Below are 17,035 nucleotides of genomic sequence, written 5' to 3'. Positions count from 1 at the left end.
CTTGTTACTACTTGAGTATTGATCGGTTTTTAACACATGATCTCCAGTTTTGTAGACAGCAACTAAGCAGGCCAAATGTCAGATAACATTACATGAGATCAAGACCAAGGATCAAGAAGTCCATTCACAAGACCATCTCCCTCCACACACAGCTGTGTTATTATTATACACAGAGTAATGCAGGCTGTTAACAAACCTAGTCTAGTGAGTCTCAAGTCAAATCTAGTACCGCAGCATGAGCTCCTAATGTGGGGTAAATAAAGCAGCTTGGGGTTTACATTTAAATAGTACAATGGCTCTTGAAGCATATCCCTACCATATAGCCTAGAACATGTGTTCAATGTGGCCAACTGCTTCTTCTTTTAGACAGAAAGACAGAATCTTAGACAACCATAACACAACAAACACACATATCTCACATAAAGATCACTCACAGAAATTTAAAGAGACTGGAGTCTGGTATGGACTGACCATTTTATTTCCAAATTGTATATATTTTAAATATTGCTCGTGTAGTATTCGATTATTATTTCATGTATATTGTCTCCTATTATTTAATGTTTACTCTGTATGTGTGCTTTGTGTCTGCTATTTTGCTGCTGCAACACCGTTATTTCCCATTTTTTGTCATCCATCCATCCATCCATCCATCCATCCATCCACATCCATCCATAGAGTGTGTGCAGTGGTCGTAGTGCAAAATTGAACAGTGCAGGGATTGAACACTGCAATAGCTTATTCTTAAATATTAACTATGAAAAGACAAGAATGTAAACTTAATAGAATTGCTTGACAAACAAGAAAAGAAATAATATACTTTAAGAACAATATATAACAGGGAATAAGTTATAAGAAGTAGATGTTAGGAAGTAGATGTTTTTTTATGTACTTTAGTGTTTAGTGTCGACAATGCAAACTATTATACTGTGAAAAAAAATCTGTTAAATAGTTGTGTCAGCGGTTACTGTCACACATCTAAAATTACATATCTAGCGTTGGTTTAACATTTAACAAACAAACACACATTTTCAATGGAATTCCATTGCTAGGCAACAGCCCCTTGTTAACTTCCTGTCAGTTGATGTCATTCACAAACATTGCAACAGATAATCAACTTTGGGCCATTTAGAATGTTTGTTTACAACTGTGAATCCATCCAGTTCCATGTAAACTCAAACCTGGTTAAAGGTAGAACTGTTAGCTAGTACACTAGCTAATGTTATGCAAGTTATGTCATCAAAAAAATGACGTCCACTGAATGAATGTAAAATTAATGTGAGCAAAACTAAACTAACTTAACCCATAACTAACTTTCGTCAGATCTAATAATTGTAACGTTAACGTTAGCTGGTCCCAAGTGGACTTCTTTAGCCAGTTTTGTCTTTAAGCTTTTTGAGCCTTATTTATTTATTTATTTATTATCTGCTCTAGGTTATCCAACTTTTAGACACATATATGGTTATAAAATAATGGTCCAAAGTAATGTGAAATTACATTTTTTATTGAAAAACGTAGCATTTTGTTTGAGGGAGGACCCCCTAAACCCCCCGGCCAAATACGTGCACCGCCACCTTCCACAAACCTAGGGAAAACACTGGTTAAGTTTCTGACGCAGAGGTAAATGCTATATTCTACAGCGTTGGGAAACCATGTAAACTAGCTTCAGTTAGCTAACGCTAACCGTAGGACGGGCTAGCTAAAGTTAGGACCAGTAACATGACACTCCAGCAGCGAGTACAGAGCCGAAGTGAAAGTGTGCCGTGTCCCCTCGCTCTCTGTTTGTATGTGACCTTCCTAAGCAACAGAAATATCCGCCTACCTCCGTCCTCACAGCCAAGCTCTGCGTCTGAAAACGCCTCCAGGTCGTCTTCGTCGTCGTAATATCCCAGGGCTGTGTCCTCCTCCTCCTCCCCGCTCAGCGCTGCCGAAACTATCTCACTGGACATGCTTATACTTCTTCTCCCTTCGCCTTGTTTTGGGTTTGGTTTCAAGCCGCGTGTGGTGTCCAACTTTCCCACATTGTCACCTGATACGTGAGAGCCATTCTGGTGAACTTTCACCCCCTCCAGACTGACTGAGTCTGACACACTGAGGCCGCTCCTTCGGGGGTCCAGGCTATTTCTGTTAGGCTCATGGATGAGAGTTTAAAGTCAGAATTCTGAGAAAAAAAGTTAGAATGAGACAATTGGTCTTTAATAGATGTAGACATATATGAAATACTTACAAGAGAAACCAGCCAAGCGTAAATAGTTTGCTATATTAATATGACATCAATGACATTGTGAACCAGTGCCTGAATTGGACCAAAAAGGTGCAAGTACCCATAATTCAGCAGTTGCATGACATGATCATTGCATGGGTCTTGGATATATTTATATTTGTACGCATATCTTGTTAATATACTGCACATCCAATGTATTTTTGAATGCATTTCATTACATATGACATACATGTCCACAGTTACATAAATGTGTGTTTGGTTAATAAAACACTTTTATGTAGCTGTTGATACAAATCAAATTGCACACAAATATAATGCATAGGCTATATGCTACAATATAGCCAACTGGAACCAAGACATCTGTTGGCCTACAAAATAAACTTGATAATGAAAAGGCATACCAAAAGGCAATTCCATAATGTATACTAACTTGATTGATAATGGATCACATAGACTGCATTTTTCCATTTATCAAATGTCAGCTTGAAGAACAGTGTGTCAAATCAACATAAATTGGGTTTAAATAGTTTAAAAGCCTTGATTTAGATGGCTATTTGATGTTGAAATTACTAGTACATGTTAAAATAGGGCTGAGTAGCAACCCATGCGTAGAGCGACACAAACAGCCTTCTTCAGGTCCGAGCCCTCAGTACAGTTTCACCTTTAGTAGAGACAAGATGATTGCAGACTGCTGCACCCTCAGTGCAAGAAGGAGCACCACCGCAGGTCCTTCATTCCAGCAGCAGTCAGACTCTTTAATGCAACATCATAATGTAGCACTGCTAGCTGTTTCTGCAGTATGAGCCATCACTGGACAATAATCTGCACTATGCATATTTATTTATGTATTACTCTCTGTTACCTTCAGCTGTGCAATATGTCATTTCTATTCATCCGCACCTTACTCATCTCTGTATATGTGTTTATATACTGTCTGTTTATATAGGGGTGTTTATTGTGTAAACGTTTGTTTTATTACTATTATTCTATTTTTTTCTTCTATTTCTTATACTTTATGTATATATTTTTTTCCTATGTCTACTTAAAGGTGCTGTAGTTAGGATTGCGAAGATCCAGGACTTAGCCAAAAAATTGGAACATCAACAACTTCTCAGTCCCTCCCCCCCTTTCCGCTAAAGCCCAAAACAGTCTCCTAAGCCCCTCCCCCCACAAGGGAGAATGAATGTGTGTGCATGAGCAGTGATTGACATGCAGTTAGACACATTGCAGTTTCATTGCTTGAATCCTCGGGTGGCATGGTCTATGGCCTTGATATGCTATGTATCTAGGTTTACATAAGTTATTATTTTTCAACAGCCGGATTGCTGCGGGAAATTGCTACCGGGTAAAAGCAGAGAATAGTTTCTGCTCTATTAGGGCTACGGTTGGATGTAAGTTGCAACGTTGTAGCATGTACGGTTGATTTGTTATGAATTTGAAAAGTTTAGGATTTTAGATGGCTGCTGTAGTGCCACCATCAGGACAATTAGCATACAAATCGGACCGTTTTGGCACATGACTTGTGTGCAAAGTTTGGGGAGTTTTCATGATGATTTCTTAGGAAGAAGGAGAATAATACTGGCAAAAACAATAGGGTCCACGCATCTTCGCTGCTCGGCCCTTAAATAGATAGTTATAGTTAGTAGTTAGTAGTTATAGCTGGATTTTGACTTAGTCTCCTGTCTGAACTCAACTGTGTTTGGGCTTGGATTTGTCTTTGATTCCTAATATATGATCTTAACTACAAACCTGAGCGCACAGTAGGATCAATCATAAAACATCAGTCCAGTTTCATTGCTTTAAGATAATCTTAGCTCTTGAACAAAAAAGGCTTATCTGTGCGCTTGCTGCTTAGTTCTAGTCAGGTGCCATTCCTTGCCTCTCTTGTGATTTGTTTCTCGCTTGCAGCTGCCTGTACAACTCTCGGTGGTTGAATTAGTGCGCAAAGACTTATATCGTGCCAGTGGCAGTCCATAACTGTGTGTTCAAGGGTATTATAATTTGCATATGACATAAAGCTGAGCCCATGAACCCAGAGTGTGAGTTTTGACCCTTTAAATGTCTTTTCTTTCTCAGGTTCCCACTCTCTGAAGTTCTTGTCTACAGGACGTGTGCAGCCTGGAGAACGACCTTTAGTTGAACAACTAACTGTATTTGATGGAGTTCCCATCTCTTACTGTGACAAGAGAACAACTCAAACCTACCCTGGAGTCCCAAAAGTTACCTGAAAACTGTGATGAAGCGAGTCTTAATATCATAGACTCTCTCCACGAGATTTCAAGATTTATGAACAGCACAGCGTGTAAGTTTTCATAATGTTTTTTGTGACATGTTGATAAGGGCTGCCTGACCCAAAACCAGAAGTTAATCTTGCTGTCTTCCTGTACAGATGTTGTACAGCGGCGGCGAGGCTGCATCCTGTCAGCCAATGGGACGGTGTTTGCTTTTGAAGCCTGGGCAGTAGATGGGATGGACTTCATAAGCTTTGACCCTGAATCTCAGAGATGGACGTCCCAGTCTCCCTCTGCAATACCAGTGGAACAAGGCTGGAACAAGAATACATTAATGAATTATGCCTATAGACACTTCATCAGAGTGGAATGTCCACAGATGATCCAGGGAATTAAATTGAGACCAATACAGCAGGAAACAGGTAAGAGCTGGAACATCACACATTGTTATTCAGAGACACACATTATTATATTGGCTCGTTAGTTCCATGTTTAGTATATGTATCAGCGAAGTAGCTTAGTAAAGTGGCAGTATCTAGCATTGTGCATGAAGACCAACTGATTAGCATGATTCAGGTGGGCAAAACCTGCAGAAAAAAAGAGGACCTTGAGTCAAGATTTGTTTTGTAAAGAATGAACTTTAACTCTTGTGTAGGCTAAAAGCTTTTCATTCATTGGATGGTGTAACCCCTTTACCCTGACCACAATCTTGATATTTCTCTGCAGAGCTACGTGTATTTGCCAAGCCCATTGTTGACACAGACCAGGCACTGCTGAGGTGTCATGTGATGAGTACTGACAAATCAGTGAGCTCGGTGCATCTGATTGGAAATGGGGCTTCCAGGGCCAGTTGGATCATCATAACTGGACCGATGCCTGCTGAAGACGGATCTGTGATCCTCCGACTGACAGCTGAGATCTCCCAGAACCGAGATGACACATACGGCTGCACAGTACAAACAGGAAGTCACAACACCACTGTCTTTTGGGGTGAGACCTTTATAATAATAATGTTCCACCCCAACTTGTGGAGTTAGGACGCTAAAACATGGTTGTAATATGTTGTTGATATTATTTAAACATTTTAAATAAAATATCTCAGCTAGTAGAGAAGGTTGAAGTTTTAGTTAGTATTGGTGTTTGAAGGATAACAATTAATGTTTAGCAATTAGGAATTAGTGCGGCCTTTAGTGAAATGTAAAGTAAGGTCTGTTTTTTTTTTTTACTGTGATCTTGATCTCTCACTAACCTTTTCTTGATTTGTGATGAAAGTTTACAGGAGTCCATTCATTTACAGTATATTCAGTGAGCACCAAAAGTCCTGAACACAAACTTCTGAATCAAGACTCTGGCCCTGATTTTTTACGTCTGATCATTAGTTTTAAACAGGGTGGTCAGAATGGGTTTTCAGGAATTTCTTTTCTTTCAGATGGGACTACTCTTGACGGCAGAACCCTTCTTTACCACTCGAGTGTCCTTTGGAAAATGCTGACAGTAATCAAAGTCATCTGCATTGTGTTTATAATCACTATTATATCCTGTGCAACAATATGTCTGCTTAAATGTGGTAAGACTTATTTTTTCCTTTATCAATCCACTGAGCTGATGTATAAGTAACAAGAAATGCAAGAACAGAAAGGCCAAAAATATGTTTAAGGTCATTTCTAAACCAGAGACTCTGCATCAGTCTCAGTTTCACCCCTCTTCTTCTGTTCGTTTACACACACACACACACACACACACACACACACACACACACACACACACACACACACACACACATACAGTTTTGTGGCACTATCTTTGTGGGGACCCGTCATTGACATAATGCATTCCCTAGCCCCTTACCCTAACCTTAACCATCACAACTAAATGCCTAACCTTAACCCTTACCCTCACCCTAACCAGAACCTAATTGTTCAAGTTGGGATTTGGATACTCCTGTCTCAATAATACTACTCAATTTTTTTTTCTTCTTCTTTTTTTTTTTTTAAAGTGATGTCTGACATATTTTGTACAATAAAACAAATCAAATGCTTAGTGTTCCCTCATTCATTTCGTCAAAATTTGAATGGAGGTTGCTTGAATTAATTTAAACAATGACAATACATTAATCTCCTAAGTGTAAAGTGCTTTTTATGTTTCATTATTTCAAATAATCCAGACCATCTTTATCTTCTGAAAGACAAACAAGTTAAAGTAGAGCTGAGTAACAACCCATGCGTAGCTCCTTCCATCTTCAGGAGCCCTCAGTACAGTTTACCCTTTTAGTAGAGACAAGATGATTGCAAACACCAAGCAAGGAGCCAGTGAGCTCACAGGTAACAAATGAGTATGCACAAAGTGTGACCACCAGATGGCTCTATAAGATATATATAAGAAAGAAAAGGCTAATGTGGCAATAATATGAAAAACAAGATAGGATTTTGGCACCAGACCACTCATCAGGAAATACACTTCAAAGTGGTTTTGGATGAGATATTAAAATAATTAAATTTATTTTGGGTCAGATTTAAACATTTCCTCAGATCACTGCCATTTATATGCCATATGGGATGGGCCTGTGTTTGGCATGACACTAACTAACTAACTAACTAACTAACTAACTAACTAATGAACTATATCAATCATCAAATTCTTTTCTTTAAGGAATCAACTGCTCTCCCTTAAAATATTTCACTAAAACATTGTGTTAGAATCACAGATCCCATCCTTTTTTTTTATTTCACAAACGCCAACATCTACAGTTATGTCGTGTTTTTCAGTGTAGTTATACAATTATACAATTCATAGAGAAACATCTTCCGTCTGCTGGAGACTGATAATGTCCACAGCAAAGTTCAAGGCCCACTGACAGGTGCTTTTTAAAGATGTTCTGAACCAAAGTGTTTGTCACACTGTGTGAGCCTGACTGTAGGACCTGCAGGGCAACGTAACTGTACATGGACCGTATTATCCTATCCAGGGGGGTAGTTGTTAGACACACAATTTTTGGATTTCCCCCATGCCAGCTTGTTAGTTAGGTTGCACAATGTGAGCTGGGCAACATGAAGTCTTGTTCATCCAGTTTGTCAGTGTAGAAGGTTTACAACTGTTTCATACTACAACACAATGGTTGAGACACAGCTGTTTAAGCTGTTTAAACGTTTTGTCTGCTAAAACATTTTCTTACACATCACACGCAGATTGTATCCCATCCTGTTTTATTTCATAAACTCATCCAACTGTTTAGGATTTTTTTTCATTCAGATTTTTTTGTATAATTCTTTTCATAAATACAATTCACAGAGAAAATTTTAAGGCCTTCAGTTCTTTTTAAAGATGTTCTGAACCTGCAGGGCAAAATAATTATTATCCTGTATTATCCTGTTCAGTGCTGTGATAGGACATAACAGGGTGCTAGTTGCTACTGATAAATACAATGTGAGCCTGAGCTAGTTGTCATGTGAAGTCTTGTTCATCCAGTTTGTCAGTGTAGAAGCGTTAACCTTTTAATCACAGCCACTCTAAAGGTTTGCTGCTTATACTCTTGATGATAATGCTCCAAGATGAAGTGGATCCAACTTTTGATTCCATGTTTACTGATGTCAACTATTATGTGTGGTAAGTAACATTTCATCTGTCCTACTGCTGAATTTGGTAGCAATTTGGTAGCAGCAGTGGTAGCAACTGTTGCAGCAGAGCAGAGACTGCAGAACACCAAGCCGGGGTTGGTGTTGTGACTTGTTGACAGGAACAAACTCAACAATTTCTTCCATTTTTAAGTTAAAATAAAAACCATATACGTAGTCAAGTCATGTACCTGTAGCAGTAGATGAGAGATTCATTTGTTTTTTTCCGATTTGTCGATCTCAGAGTAGGACCTTCAAATTAAAAAGCAGGACTTTTACCTCAGTCAAAACTGCGTCAGACTTCTGTTGACGTGATAAGCCTGCTGTAGCCTTTTATTCGCCTAAATCAGTGATTCTCATTTGATTTGATTGTTTCTATGTACTGTCATTTTGCGAATATTCTTTCATTAATGTTTTTTTACATATTGTAATGTGGGTATTGTTTATGATCAGATTATTTTATGATCATGCCATTTATTTGTACTGACATTTTTGAGATTGGTTTTATTCCTTTTTATTTGTGCTGGAATCAGGGCGTTATTGGAAAAGAGAGCTTGCTGTCAATGGCCCTCCCTGGATAAATAAAGCCTATAATTAAAATAATAATAGTAATAATGATAATCAAAAGGAAACAACTTTACTGCACTACTTGATTCCTGTTTAATTTCATGTAATTTGGCATAAATTGTAGCACTTGATTGAAGTGGATGGGTAAATGTATGCATTAAATGCATTTAAAGATGACATTGTTCTAATTAGTTGAGTAGTTTTGAAAATGCATCAGTGTCTATATGCTTCGTAGTAACTTGGTTAGTCTTTGGCCTGATTTCTAAACATTGACATGCAAACCAGAAACCTAATGGCACAGTTCCAACAGAGTATTAACATACGCAGGAAAAAAAAGACTTTAGACGGGAAAAGTATCATAACTGCTGTCATGATGGTATCATGACCCCTGGATACGAAGACAACAGCTTACGTGTGCTGTAGAACTATTCTTCATTGCATTTTGATACGCATCTTTAACATCGTTGTGATAGGCGACATGGCTCCTCAAACCTGTAAAGTCACTTGATGAATCTTTCCTGATCAGTTTTTATAAATTATTTGATGCTATAATAACAGGGTGAAATGTCATGATTGACAGCTGTGATAGACTCGCGATTGGTCAGATGGGTGTATGGGCGGGACTTGGATACCGAGGCTCCACCGTCTCAACCCAAATTTACGCCCTTGATTTCTGGTATCAAACTTAGGTAAATTCACTACAGAGACACCAATAAATCAGCTGAGCTGATATATTAGTAACAAGAAATTTCAGAACAGAATTGTCCAAAATATGTTTCAGGTTATTTCATACAGCAGATACGTTGGATCCATCTTTACCAGGGGCCATTCTAGGATCAGACCTTAATGAGCTTGAGCCCCCTTAAAAAGGGTCTAAAATTGCCCATGATCTCTACTGAGCAGACTGTGGCTCCAAAATTACAAAATGGCAGCGACTGTATCTGGGATACTTTTACTTTTGTATAGTGGGAGGAAGTCGAGACGTCCATGTTTATATACAGCCAATGAATGGTCTCACACTACCATCCAGTGGACAGTAAGTGTTGGCTTGAACTCAACTGTTTGGTCTTGGATTCATCTCCGACTCATAACGAATGGAACAATGGAGCCATCACAAGCCTTGCCCTCACCATTGCCAATGACAACCACCCTCTATATCCACACTTTACACTGCTGCCATCTGCTGTAAATGTAGTTGTTTATATGTGGTCTTGACCACAAACCTAAGTACAGTATGAGCAATCATAAAAATTCAGTCCAGTGGCAGTTGTGGCAGTGGGCAGTTAAGTGAGTGGCAGTTAATATCTGTGCGTATGAAATACTATAATTTGCATAATACTTTAATCTGACCCAGGGAGTTTGACCCTTTAAATGTCTTTTCTTTCTCAGGTTCCCACTCTCTGAAGTTCTTGTCTACAGGACGTGTGCAGCCTGGAGATCGACCTGGCGTTGAACAACTAACTGTATTTGATGGAGTTCCCATCGCTTACTGTGACACCGTGACTAAAAGAGAACAACTCAAACCTACCCTGGAGTCCCAAAAGTTACCTGAAAACTGTGACGAAGCGAGTCATAATATGATAGCGTCTCTCTACGAGATTCCAAGATTTATGAACAGCACAGTGTGTAAGTTTGTTTTTGTGACATGTTGATAAGGGCTGCCTGACCCAAAACCAGAAGTTAATCTTGCTGTCTTCCTGTACAGATGTTGTACAGCGGCGGCGAGGCTGCATCCTGTCAGCCAATATGACGGTGTTTGCTTTTGAAGCCTGGGCAGTAGATGGGATGGACTTCATAAGCTTTGACCCTGAATCTCAGAGATGGATGTCCCAGTCTCCCTCTGCAATACCAGTGGAACAAGGCTGGAACAAAGAGATAGCAATGAATAATGCCTATAGACATTTCATTAAAGAGGAATGTCCACAGATGATCCAGAAAATTCAGTTAAGACCACCAATACAGCAGGAAACTGGTGAGAGCTGAAACAGCGTACACACACACACACACACACACACACACACACACACACACACACACACACACACACACACACACACACACACACACACACACACACACACACACACACACACACTGCCTGGGGAAATAGGAAACTCAAATACACTCCACTCTTACTCCAAATCCTCCCATGTTCATACTGCTTAACAGGGTTAGTGGCTGTAGTACTTGAGTCCGGACTCGAGACATTTTTTTATTGTCTCTGACTTGTTTTTATTTTGTGTTTGAGGACCCCCTCGAAAACGAGATGCTTCATCTCAAGGGGTTATCCTCCTAACAATAATATTTCAACAAAACATTTTTTTTTCTAATTTCTTGGACTCGACAAAGGTGGACTTGACTACAGCCCTGCTGCTTAATATTGGTTTTAGGGAGAAAGAGTATTTTGGTAGTTTTATTGTTTGGAGTCATTAGTATTAAATGTGGAATATGCAGAGCTACATGTGTTGTAGTTAATTTCTTACCAAAAGTATTGAATTTTCAAAATGCATATTTATGCATAAAAACGTCGTTACGAGAAATGCTGTCATCCGCTGGTTAGTTGCTTTAAGCAGACTGGTCGGTCCCTCCGCGAGTCCGCCTCACTCCCCACCGTAGGGAGACTTCTTAGCTGGGAGAAGAAATGGCAGCTCAGAAGACAGCTAGATAGCTTCTCCGTAGAACCGTAGACCCCGCTGGCTGGCCACCGGCTAACTAGCAGACGGCTGAATATTTTTAAAGCCACATGCTCTGAAATAAAGCAACTGAAAAAAGTGGACCTTGAGTCAAGAATGTTTTGTTAAACTACTGTTTCAAGATCAAGATTGAACTTTCACGCTTACATAGTAGCAGCTCATCCATTTGATGGTGGGACCCCTTTACCCTAGTCTCGCATTGCCAGTCCTATCTTCACAGCATGGTGGAGTAAAGTCTGGCTACACCACAGATACATTTTGGGATAGGAGAAAAACGCTGTGGGTTGTTGGCATTTCATTAAACTGATTACAATTGTTTTGGGTGGCGCTAAGCTCCCGTCCCTCTCCGGGACCATCACCTTATCGTGGTGGAGAGGTTTGTGTGTCCCTATGAACCTGAGGGCTGTGTTGTCTGGAGCTTTGTGCTCCTGGTAGGGTCTCCCAAGGCAAAGTGGTCTCAGGTGAGGGGCCAGACAAAGAATGGTTCAAAAACCCTATGAGTGAACGAGGTAGAGATGGAGTGACCCTGCCCGGAGGAAGCCCGGGGCCCCCGTCTGGAGCCAGGCCCAGATGGAGGGTATGGTATTACGCTCAATTTATCGCACCGTTGTGACGAAAAGAGAGCTGAGCCAGAAGGCAAAGCTCTCAATCTACCGGTCAGTTTTTGTTCCTACCCTCACCTATGGTCATGAAGGCTGGGTCATGACCGAAAGAACAAGATCCAGGGTACAAGCGGCCGAAATGGGTTTCCTCAGGAGGGTAGCTGGCGTCTCCCTTAGAGATAGGGTGAGAAGCTCAGTTATCCGTGAGGAGCTCGGAGTAGAGCCGCTGCTCCTTCGCGTTGAAAGGAGCCAGTTGAGGTGGTTCGGGCATCTGGTAAGGATGCCCCCTGGGCGCCTCCCTAGGGAGGTGTTCCAGGCACGTCCAGCTGGGAGGAGGCCCCGGGGAAGACCCAGGACTAGGTGGAGGGATTATATCTCCAACCTGGCCTGGGAACGCCTCGGGATCCCCCAGTCGGAGCTGGTTAATGTGGCTCGGGAAAGGGAAGTTTGGGGTCCCCTGCTGGAGCTGCTACCCCCGCGACCCGGACAAAGATGGATGGATGGATAAGCTCCCGTCCCATCGACAGTGGCTCTGCAAAATAGTCTCGGGAAGGAACTTGTTTTGCACCCCGCAAAAGAAAACTCCACATGCAATATTAAATTAAGTTAACTGTTGACACAATACAGTAACGTGAGCTATTTCAATTAGCAGGATACACGGGTAAACCTCTGCTCTTACCAGTGTATTGCTGTGTGTACTTCATCCAAAACAATTCCACCAATTGGTCCCAAAACGTCCCAGTTAGAGAGGAAATGCTGTAAACATATTCTTTGTAAATCTTTACCATTATTCCTTGCAAGAACCAAGCAAGCCTGCCTTGTTGCACGATCCAAATTATTCTACAAAACTTGCCATTTTAAGCATGTAGCTTGCTCGAAATTTGTTGTTTCCATTAGCAACAGCATTTTGAGAATGGCAACACACAGAGAGTGGAAGGTGAGGCAATTATCCTGGAAATTTACTTCTGATCAAGATCTTTGATTCCTTTTTATTTCTCTGCAGAGCTACGTGTATTTGCCAAGCCCATTGTTGACACAGACCAGGCACTGCTGAGGTGTCATGTGACGAGTACTGACAAATCAGTGAGGTCGGTGCATCTGATTGGAAATGGGGCTTCCAGGGCCAGTTGGATCATCGTAACTGGACCGATGCCTGCTGAAGACGAATCTGTGATCCTCCGACTGACAGCTGAGATCTCCCAGAACCGAGATGACACATACGGCTGCACAGTACAAACAGGAAGTCACAACATCACCGTCTTTTGGGGTGAGGTCTTTTTTGACGTTAGGCAACTAAGGGTGTTTTCACACCTGTAGTTCGTTTGCTTTGGTCCGAATCAGTTGGTGAGTTAGTAAACTTGGAGCGATTTGTCCCCGGTCGGTTTGGTTTGGTTTCACACCTGGAAAAATCCAAGCGTACCAAAATGCGTCATTACAAATCAGGCAAGAACATCCAGCTCTCTTATTGGTCAGATATGTCTGGGGACGGGAACAAGAAAGTAAATACAGGAAGAAGGTCCTGTGTTCTGGTGTAGTGGTCAAACCAGCTCATTTCATTAAAAATGATCAGACATTGTTTCGCAAGAGACGTTACTACGTCTGCTCTGGTCACCGAGACTTTGCTCAGCTCTGCCGGCGTCTGTCTCTAACTTTAGCGGCAGCTGGTTTGACCACAGAGATACGAGTGACGGACGGCAAGCTTGACTGCAGTCTATCTATTTCTGTAATAGAAACACTGCAAGCTGCTACAGTGTGATGCTCTGCTGCATCGCAGATTGGTAAACACACCTGACACCTGACTACAGGAGACATTAGCTCAGACTTGCGGAGTACATATAGTTGGTGCGGTTCGAGTACGGATCACGTTCTCACCACAAACGAACCACTCCAGAGTTCAATTGAAAGCCTACCGAGATCACCTCTCCAAGCAGGTCTTGGTACGCTTGTTTGGTCCGCTTTTGGTGCACACCAGAGTTTGATTGCCGCCTTCTCACCTGCCCGAACAAACTGCACCAGCGGGACAAACGAACTCTAGTTTGATTCAACCGAACTAATAAAGACAGTCGGTGTGAAAACGCCCTAAAAGCTTATCCGAACTCTGGTGCGGACCAAACCTGGACAGAATACATTGGTGGACCATCACCTCTCCCCTTCACTCGCTGTATTTTTGTTGATATCTAAGTATATTTTCTTAGGTAATAGTCAATGTGAAATTTTAGTTAGTATTGGTGTTTGGAATTGGTACCTTCATGGTACTTTGGTCCTGATTTTTGATGTCTGATCGTTTCTAACCATAGTTTTGGACAGAGTGGTCCATGTGGGTTTTCAGGATCTTCTTTCCTTTCAGATGGGACTACTCTTGACGGCAGTAACCTTCTTTACCACATGAGTGTCTTTTGGAAAATGCTGACAGTAATCATTGGAGTCATCTGCATTGTGTTTGCAATCACTATTGTATCCTGTGCAACAATATGTCTGCTTCAATGTGGTAAGGCTTATTATTTCTGGCATAAGTGTAATTTACAGGGGGGATGGGGGGGGGCTGAAGATTTTACTTTACATAAATAAAGACATTTGCATCATAGCTTGATGCAGAAAAGGCACAAATTGTTGCAGAAAAATTCACCAGAATGCAGAAAATTAAGTGTAAAAGTGGAGATCTCAAAAATAATAATACATATATATATATATATATTCATATTTCAGGGGGGGGCAGTGCTACCCCGTGCCCCCCCCACACACACACACACATACACACACACACACACACACACACACACACACACACTCTGCATCTCACTCATCCACAACACTTTCTATTTCTCTCTTTCCTTTTTCTCCATATCATTTTCATGGAGGTGATTATTGGGCTCAGGTTGGGTTTTAGAAACAGTGTCACCATTACATACTTTGTCCACCAGAGAGCAAGTTTATTTTTCAATTGTAAAATGTACAGCTCGATACATCTGTTGGTCACAATTCTTCAAAATGTGTCCTAATTGTGATTCCAATTTTCCTTGCAGTGAAAATGAAGCCCAGTCCTCCTTCAAGAGTTGATCCACAGCTGGCGGAGCAGTTTACCAGGATCATGGAGAGTGTTGCTTCTCCAGATCTGCAGAATGTTATTTTTTCAGTCACACAAATGAGAGAGGGAAACAGAAAGTCCTACGAGCAGTGGGAGATGAGCATTATGCTAAGGGATCAAAGTCACTATGACCCGGATTACTTTGCTAATAAAATTGATGGAGCACAGCGATAGTTAATTGAGGAATTGAGCGGAGAATTTGAAATTGTAGAAAGAGAAACATTTAAAATATCAACTGTAAACATCAGGTTTCACTGTCAGTCCCTAAGAGGCGCTGTTATTTTGCACTGACTCCATTAATCACAGAACTGTGTTTAGTCCTCATTCATCATTCTCTACAATGATAAACACTCATTACCCCGCTCAATAGATAGTAATACATCCACACATTTCAAAAACTTCAGAAAACACATGTCGTAGTATTCGTATTGATCAAAGTAAAACTAAAGAAAATTGCGTTGAGGAAGTATAAACTTCACACTGAGTTTTCGGACATTTTAATGAAATGGCCTAAAGTAAATATAGGGAATGATTTTGGACACAGCTTCACTCTTATTATGGCTGTTAACCTGTCTGTAATTGCTACTTGAGGCCACAAAACGCAGGATGTTCAAGCGGGGGAGCTGTGTTCGTGTCCTGGAAAAAGTTTAGGGAAAACACAAGACTTTCAACCAGGAAACGGTTGTTACTGTCCCTGAAGTACTACTTAAGGGAGCCAGTGTTTTAAACCAAACCTTTTTTAAATCTTAACTAGTTTTTGGTGCCTTCACTACACCGTAAGCTTTTGGTGGGTAAGATATCATACTAATTGTTGTGCAAATGTTTTGGTTCGATATATATATATATATATATATATATATATATATATATATATATATATATATATATACACATACATATATACACACACACACACACATGTATATATATATATATATATATATATATATATATATATATATATATATATATATATAGTACAGACAGAGTGCTACTGTATACAAATAACGTATAAACAAAGCCAAGTATTGTTTTCTATATTTTTTTACAGCCATTTTTATTTCTATTTTTCTACCATCATGTGTAGCGATTACCATGCTGTATAATACTATGAATCTTTTCTGAGACCTCTGCTGCAGATTTACATCTTCAACTATTATGTTCATGTGCTGATATTTTGCATTTCACATTTAAGGCCTCAAATGTATGTTTAAAAAAAAAAATACGATAACATACTGTAAATGACAGTTTGGGCTGTCTACAGTTTAGGGACAGCAGGGTTTCTTTCATCTTCTGCACTGTTGTATTATATTTTTATTTTATTTTCTATTATTTGATGTCTGACATATTTTGAACAATAAAACCAATCAAACTCCTAATGTGCCCTCTCATTTCAACAGAATGCATTTCTACATTGACACTGAATAACTTCTCCTTCTAAATGTAAAATTCCTTTTTATGTTTCAGTATTTCAGATATTCCAGACAATCTTTCTCATCTGAAAGACATTCATCAAAGTGCTACACAGCAATCATAAGTTAATAAGTCACTCTGTTATGGTCCAGGATAATTAAAAGGAATACCAAAGACGGTCAGGCTTCTGGCTTGGACCCAAGTGCAGGAAGGCAAGGAGGGAGCTGCAGTTCGAAATAATTATTTAATGGACTAAACACAAAGCGACTTACAAACATGTAAGCAGGTGATATTCCAAAAACACAGGAAAAGAACAGGAACACAGAAGGAAAAGGAAAACCCAGGAACACGTCATATACTGACAACGAATGACGACAAACCAACAACAGACACAGAAAGCACACAGACTAAACACACATGTAAACGAGGGTGAAACAAGGGACAGGTGACTCAAGGGCTGGGGAACAGGTGAAAGTCATCAGGGCAGGACGGACAATCTCAAAGGCGGGCAAACACAAGACAGGAAGAAAAAACAAGACAACATGGGAGAAACAGGGAGACTACAAAATAAAACAGGAAACTAAGCATGAAACATAGACACAAGGTAAAACA

The 17,035-nt window shown here is 40.3% G+C and overlaps 3 protein-coding genes across 5 annotated transcripts in view; 2 read left to right on the top strand and 1 right to left on the bottom strand.

The window, feature by feature from the left end:
* rragd (ras-related GTP binding D) overlaps positions 1 to 2,069 on the bottom strand; it is a 41,510-nt gene extending 39,441 nt beyond the window's left edge. For all 3 annotated transcript variants that reach the window (XM_078277567.1, XM_078277568.1, XM_078277569.1), the window contains exon 1: positions 1,820 to 2,069. In XM_078277567.1, the coding sequence (XP_078133693.1) occupies positions 1,820 to 1,946 (127 nt within the window). In that variant the 5' untranslated portion in view covers positions 1,947 to 2,069. The remainder of the gene's footprint in view (positions 1 to 1,819) is intronic.
* A 2,372-nt stretch (positions 2,070 to 4,441) lies between these two features.
* Positions 4,442 to 6,084, top strand: LOC144535086 (major histocompatibility complex class I-related protein 1-like). The gene is made up of 4 exons (XM_078277360.1): positions 4,442 to 4,523; positions 4,611 to 4,874; positions 5,179 to 5,442; positions 5,882 to 6,084. Exons 1-4 carry the CDS (start codon positions 4,508 to 4,510, stop codon positions 6,067 to 6,069), a joined length of 732 nt encoding a protein of 243 aa, XP_078133486.1. The 5' UTR covers positions 4,442 to 4,507; the 3' UTR covers positions 6,070 to 6,084.
* Positions 6,085 to 7,880: 1,796 nt separating this feature from the next.
* LOC144535763 (major histocompatibility complex class I-related protein 1-like) lies at positions 7,881 to 15,272 on the top strand. Its single transcript, XM_078278402.1, has 6 exons — positions 7,881 to 8,055; positions 10,020 to 10,256; positions 10,336 to 10,602; positions 12,929 to 13,192; positions 14,273 to 14,413; positions 14,949 to 15,272. Exons 1-6 carry the CDS (start codon positions 8,001 to 8,003, stop codon positions 15,182 to 15,184), a joined length of 1,200 nt encoding a protein of 399 aa, XP_078134528.1. The 5' UTR covers positions 7,881 to 8,000; the 3' UTR covers positions 15,185 to 15,272.
* Positions 15,273 to 17,035: the final 1,763 nt, after the last annotated feature.

The sequence above is a fragment of the Sander vitreus genome, chromosome 20 (assembly GCF_031162955.1).
Source record: "Sander vitreus isolate 19-12246 chromosome 20, sanVit1, whole genome shotgun sequence".
Lineage (NCBI taxonomy): Eukaryota > Metazoa > Chordata > Actinopteri > Perciformes > Percidae > Sander > Sander vitreus.
This window is presented reverse-complemented; position numbering and strand designations above follow the sequence as displayed.

Bases quoted from the DNA above. Each gene is read 5' to 3' on its own strand.
- LOC144535086 (XM_078277360.1), top strand. The intron at 4,875-5,178 runs GTAAGAGCTGGA...ATTTCTCTGCAG, and splicing joins ACCAATACAGCAGGAAACAG to AGCTACGTGTATTTGCCAAG. The intron at 5,443-5,881 runs GTGAGACCTTTA...CTTTTCTTTCAG, and splicing joins CAACACCACTGTCTTTTGGG to ATGGGACTACTCTTGACGGC.
- LOC144535763 (XM_078278402.1), top strand. From the start codon at position 8,001: ATGAAGTGGATCCAACTTTTGATTCCATGTTTACTGATGTCAACTATT. The intron at 13,193-14,272 runs GTGAGGTCTTTT...CTTTCCTTTCAG, and splicing joins CAACATCACCGTCTTTTGGG to ATGGGACTACTCTTGACGGC. The intron at 14,414-14,948 runs GTAAGGCTTATT...TTTTCCTTGCAG, and splicing joins AATATGTCTGCTTCAATGTG to TGAAAATGAAGCCCAGTCCT.